Source organism: Drosophila melanogaster, chromosome 2L, assembly GCF_000001215.4.
Source record: "Drosophila melanogaster chromosome 2L".
Lineage (NCBI taxonomy): Eukaryota > Metazoa > Arthropoda > Insecta > Diptera > Drosophilidae > Drosophila > Drosophila melanogaster.
The window spans coordinates 4847298-4852863 of NT_033779.5; the positions used below are offsets into that span (position 1 = coordinate 4847298).

General features: G+C 49.0%; 3 protein-coding genes across 3 annotated transcripts; 2 read left to right on the top strand and 1 right to left on the bottom strand.

Annotated features, from left to right (window-relative positions):
• Positions 1–468: 468 nt before the first annotated feature.
• Positions 469–2202, top strand: CG11927 (uncharacterized protein). Its single transcript, NM_135023.2, has one exon. The coding sequence runs from the start codon at positions 558–560 to the stop codon at positions 2025–2027; it is 1470 nt and encodes a 489-aa protein (NP_608867.1). The 5' UTR covers positions 469–557; the 3' UTR covers positions 2028–2202.
• mRpS2 (mitochondrial ribosomal protein S2) lies at positions 2142–3122 on the bottom strand. The gene is made up of 2 exons (NM_078749.4): positions 3042–3122; positions 2142–2984 (listed from the first exon to the last, which is right to left on the bottom strand). Exons 1-2 carry the CDS (start codon positions 3064–3066, stop codon positions 2215–2217), a joined length of 795 nt encoding a protein of 264 aa, NP_523473.2. The 5' UTR covers positions 3067–3122; the 3' UTR covers positions 2142–2214.
• Positions 3123–3343: 221 nt separating this feature from the next.
• On the top strand, positions 3344–5343 carry Mon1 (Monensin sensitivity 1). Its single transcript, NM_135024.2, has 3 exons — positions 3344–4046; positions 4111–4262; positions 4317–5343. The coding sequence occupies exons 1-3, from the start codon at positions 3454–3456 to the stop codon at positions 5156–5158; spliced, it is 1587 nt and encodes a 528-aa protein (NP_608868.1). The 5' UTR covers positions 3344–3453; the 3' UTR covers positions 5159–5343.
• Positions 5344–5566: the final 223 nt, after the last annotated feature.

Here is a 5566-nt window from a genome sequence, read left to right on the forward strand (position 1 = left end):
TGATCGAACACGTTAGATTTTAGAGATGCGCCACAGCTATCCAGACCAGTTCACGTAAAGCGCAGTCAAAAAGCTCACATCAATTTCGCATCACAGATGTGTTCGTATTAAAATTTAAATTTAAATATGAAATAAATGTTACGAAATCAGACACTTATCGCTGATAACCAACAATTCACTATGGTATCTGGACGCTGGGCAATTACTATTCCCCGCCGGTTGTGTCTGCATGGGATCGAAAATGTTAAATATATATTATATTACGTTGGGCATTAATATATCGCTTACTAGTTAACAAATGAAGATTTACTGGTATAGCGGAAAGTTTAGAGAATACATTTGGAAACTACTGTTCTTTTTTAAGAACAACAGGACTCTTAAGAAAATACTTCAGGGGAAACTCCCTAAAATTTTAAGCACGAAAATATCGATAGAAAACATCGGCTGTTCCTTCAATTTGTTGTTATTGAAATTTTTGTTTGCCATCGCTAAGCAAAACTCAAATAAAATTAAGTTGATATATTTATAAAGTGTATTCCCACTCTCTAAGGTGCGAGATGTCTGAAAACGGGGACGTGGAGGCGGCACCAGAGGATTCCAAGGAAGTCGTTCCGGAGTCCGGCAAAGATGAGCCTGAAACTAAGCCGCTGAAAATGTCGTTTGCAGATTGGAAGAAATGCAAGGATGCACTGAAACCGGATACCAAAAGCGGACTACAACGGAGCAACAATAACAATAGTAACAACAACAACAATAACAACAACGGCAACGGACGTAAACATTGGTCTTCGAATAGCAACAATGCCTTTCATGGAGGCGGAGGTCCGCAAAGCTACCAGGACAGGAACTATCCTCCGATGAATCGACCGCCTCCACTTCCTATGCAGCTGATGAACATGGGCTTTGGAGGCAATTTTGGGCCTGGACCCGGACAATGCGGTCCCCCCATGGGGCCAATGGGACCAGGAGGACCTCGCGGTCCCATAAGCAATATGGGTCCCTGTGGTCCCATGAGCAGTATGGGCCCCGGTGGTCCAGTGGGCTTTGGAGGACCACGTGGTTCTGGGCCCCGCCGGAATCACAATCACCGACCTCTGCAGCCGCCTCCGTTCTGGGAGGACATGATGTCGCCACAACATAGACCACCACCAATCCAACCGCCCATGCCCAAGTGCCCCAGCTTGTGGAATCTGGTACCCAAGGAGCAGGGAGCACAAAACAATCGCAGCAATCCAAACCAGAATAACAAGAAATTCAAGGTAAACCATCGCGGCAACAGTGACAAAGATACGAGGCTTATGCCTCCGCCCCCACCGCCAAGCAATGGCAACAATTCGCCGTCAAACGGGGAAGCGCAGCCCTCCAAGAAGCCCAAGCGCTGCGGCACATTTGTCCAGGTCAATGGCCAATGGATACAGAAGCCAGAGGCACCACCGCCGCTCGAGGATGCACCGCCTGGTACGAAGGAGGAGCGCCAGCGCCAGTGGAAGGAGTACCGTATGGCCATGAAGCCCTTTAAAAACCGTGAGTTCCACAACTGGAAGCGAACGGTGCAGCGTTTGGGGAAGCTGCCGCGCGACCAGCTGGACGAGCAGCAACTGGAACGACTACAGAAGGCCGAGGAGTATATAGTTGCGCACAAGGCGATGCTGACGGTGAAGCATGCAGAGCGCTGGGTGGAGCAGGACAAGAATGAAAAGGGCCAAGTGTTCGTGCGCAAGTCATCCAGCATCGGCTCGTGGGACATGTCCAAGGAGAGGCCGCCGAATGGTTTTGCGTCGATGCATGATTTCAAGAAGCAGCAAATGGATACGTTCTTCGGTCCCGGCCGTGCCATCAAAGGCGGTACGGATCTCTCCATCATTGGTACCTCAGCGCCGCCTCCGCCGCCACCTGACACCCCACCACAGATTACCAACTACTGGCCCTCTGGAAGTTCCAACAACACGGGGTCCAACTCCAATCCCTCGTATTTCAGCCACTACAGCAACAACTTTGTCAAGGGTGCCACTCTGCTGCCGCCCTAGAATAGCTATCCGAAACTAACCCAGGTCGTGGGTTTTCTTAAACACTATCAAATAGCATGGCACATGCACAAAGTTCTGCAATTTTGCAACCATATTTAGCAATTTCTTCTTCATCGTGGATTGACGGCCATTGGCATTTGTATTAAGATAAATGTAACAAAATCAACTTGACACTACTACTTGGCTATTACTTAGTTTTGCGACTGCGCCGCGGCTGGGATTCGTCCAGAGGCGGAAGGCCAAGGAGTTGGCGTCGTTCCCGCTTGCCACGCAGTATGGCTTCCTTGAAGAGGTTGCAATAGAGCTCCACTGCGGCCGGCGAGTCATCGTTGCCGGGCACCGGATAGGTGATCAGGTTGGGATTGCAATTGCTGTCCACTATGCCAATCGTTGGTATGGCCATTTTGGCGGCGTCCCGAACCGCCGTGTGCTGAGCCATAACGTTGTTTTGAGTGTTGAGGAAAATGCAAAGATCGGGCAGCCTGGTGACCGCATCGAATTGCACATTGGCATTGGTAAAGATGCCGCCGCGCCAAAAGCGAGTGTGCGAGAATTCACCGGCCTCCTGGGCCTTTCGCTCCACGAGATGTGAGTTCATGGCGTTGCGGTTGAAGAACAGAATGATGCCATCTCGGAAGGCAATGTGTGCGGCAAAGTTGAGGGCATCGCGCAGATGTGATGCCGTCTTGTCCAGATCGAAGATCAGATGACCTAATCGACTGCCGAACAAGTACGGACGCATTCGGTCGTCCAGGGAGCCCTCCTTGTGGCCATAGTGCACTCGGGCATTGAAGAGGTCGCGCACGGTGAACAGGTTGTGCACTTGGAAGTAGTCCGGATGCTTCAGAATCCGCTGTTCCACCAGGGCGATGTCCTCCGGTTCCGTTTCCACCGATTGCTCCGGCTGTGTGCTCTGCAGGCGTCGTGGCAGACCGCACATCTGACCAAAGCGGGGTACTACCAAGGGAAAGCATGTATAATTTGGTTTCCTTGATGTTTTAATTGATTACTTACGGTTGGCAAACGATTTTCTCAACATTTTGGAGCGGCTCGTGTTTTCATAACCTATGTTCTTCTTCTTTTCCGTCGATTTTGGTAAACAGCTGGTGGGTAGTGTTGGATAGAAGTGTTTCTATAAGAGGTCTTAAAACAAAAACAAAATAACAGATATAAAAATTTAATTATAATTATTAAGATAAAGTAATTCAAAATCCATATATCAAATTAACTTATTTTTCATAACATTTAAGAATGAATAAGCCTATCTTATGGTGTGTTTTCCGGAACACCCTTTATTTCACCTTCTGCTTCGGACAGTGTTGGGAAATCCATTCCAGCTGTAATGATTTAGTTGTAAATTTATGATATTGCTAAATATTGGCAAACTGCAATGTTCCAGCGACTGAAATAGTTAAACGAATTCGAAATGGAAGTAGAGCAGACGTCAGTCAGGTCGGACACGAACTCCACCTGCGAGTATCTAGACGCAGAGGGCGATCCGGAGTCCCCAAATCTCTATCAAGAGGCGGATCCCGACCAGGAGGCCGAGCAACAAAACCATAGTATTATCTCTGAGCTAAGAGATGGCCTGGGCACCATGCGAGATAACAGTGCCCTCAGTCCGGAGCCGGGGCAGGAGAACAAGGGACTGGCTGCCTCTGTGGAGTCTCTGGCATTGAGCACCTCGACCAGCGCCAAAACAGAGGACTCCATTGGCGGGGGACTGGAGGAGGAATACGATTACCAGCACGACAGTCTGTGGCAGGGCCAAAAGAAACACATCTTCATACTAAGCGAGGCGGGAAAGCCAATCTTCTCGCTACACGGCAATGAGGATAAACTGGCCACGCTTTTCGGTGTCATTCAGGCACTGGTAAGCTTCGTCCAAATGGGCCAGGATGCTATTACCTCCATTCATGCGGGCGGCATTAAGTTCGCTTTCATGCAACGCAGCTCGCTCATCCTGGTGGCTGCCAGCAGGAGCAACATGAGTGTGCAGCAGCTGCAGCTTCAACTGGGGTGAGTCAATTATAACGCACCTGATAGCAATGCTAACTAATGGGAACTTCCCATTCTTTACCAGGGATGTCTACAATCAAATATTGTCCATTCTGACGTATTCACACATGACGAAAATCTTTGAGAGGCGCAAGAACTTTGATCTGAGGAGACTGCTCTCCGGCAGCGAACGATTGTTCTACAATCTGTTGGCGAACGACAGTAGTAGTGCCAAGGGTAAGGATATCTAAGCATATCCAAATTGCTTAATTTCTCAACGACTTCTTTTAGTGTCCAACAACATCTTCACATTTTTGACCAACTCAATTCGCGTCTTCCCATTGCCCACAACGATACGATCGCAAATCACCAGCGCCATTCAGAGCAACTGCTCCAAGATCAAGAACCTGGTGTTTGCCGTGCTAATTGCCAATAACAAACTGATAGCATTGGTGCGCATGAAGAAGTACTCCATCCATCCGGCTGATTTGCGTCTGATCTTCAACCTGGTAGAGTGCTCCGAGTCCTTCAAGAGCTCCGAGAACTGGTCACCAATTTGCCTGCCCAAGTTCGACATGAATGGGTATCTGCATGCGCATGTCTCGTACCTGGCGGATGATTGCCAGGCCTGTTTGCTCCTGCTGTCCGTGGACAGAGATGCCTTTTTCACGCTGGCAGAGGCCAAGGCAAAGATCACGGAGAAGCTACGCAAAAGCCACTGCTTGGAAGCCATCAACGAGGAGCTGCAGCAGCCGTTCAATGCGAAACTCTACCAACAGGTTGTGGGAATCCCCGAGCTGCGGCACTTTCTTTACAAGCCCAAGAGCACAGCTCAACTGCTGTGTCCCATGCTCAGGCATCCGTACAAATCTCTGACGGAGCTGGAGCGCCTGGAGGCCATCTACTGCGACTTGCTGCATCGCATCCACAACAGTAGTCGCCCGCTGAAGCTTATCTACGAGATGAAGGAGCGCGAGGTGGTCCTGGCCTGGGCAACCGGAACCTACGAACTGTACGCCATATTCGAGCCGGTTGTGGACAAAGCCACTGTGATCAAGTACGTGGACAAGCTGATCAAGTGGATCGAGAAGGAGTACGACGTGTACTTTATACGAAACCATGCCACATTCTAAGCTTTAGCGCGCTTCGCTAGGGCATTGTGAGATATATGACTATTTTTTTATTGCTCCTCTGCCAATCGAACCAGGACAAAGTTGTTGTGCTGCAGTTGTGACGGCGTTTGTTTAACTGAACCTAGTATACCAGAATCACGCATGTACATTTGTAATTTAAAACTTTAAGTAAATTCTAAAACTTTATAGATAGTTTATCTCTTAGTGGATCTATAGAAAACTGAGTTCTGTCGAAAGGTTCGAGTCACCGCTAGCGCAGCATATCCTTTAAGTTCGGACTCAAACCAAACCGGTTATCTTCGGGGATGGACTTTCGAGAGCGAAAGGAATCGCAGAGAGAGCTTTTGCGGAATCAACAACTTAACGCGCGCACTCGCATCGGCGACCCAATCGCAAGGATTACGATGT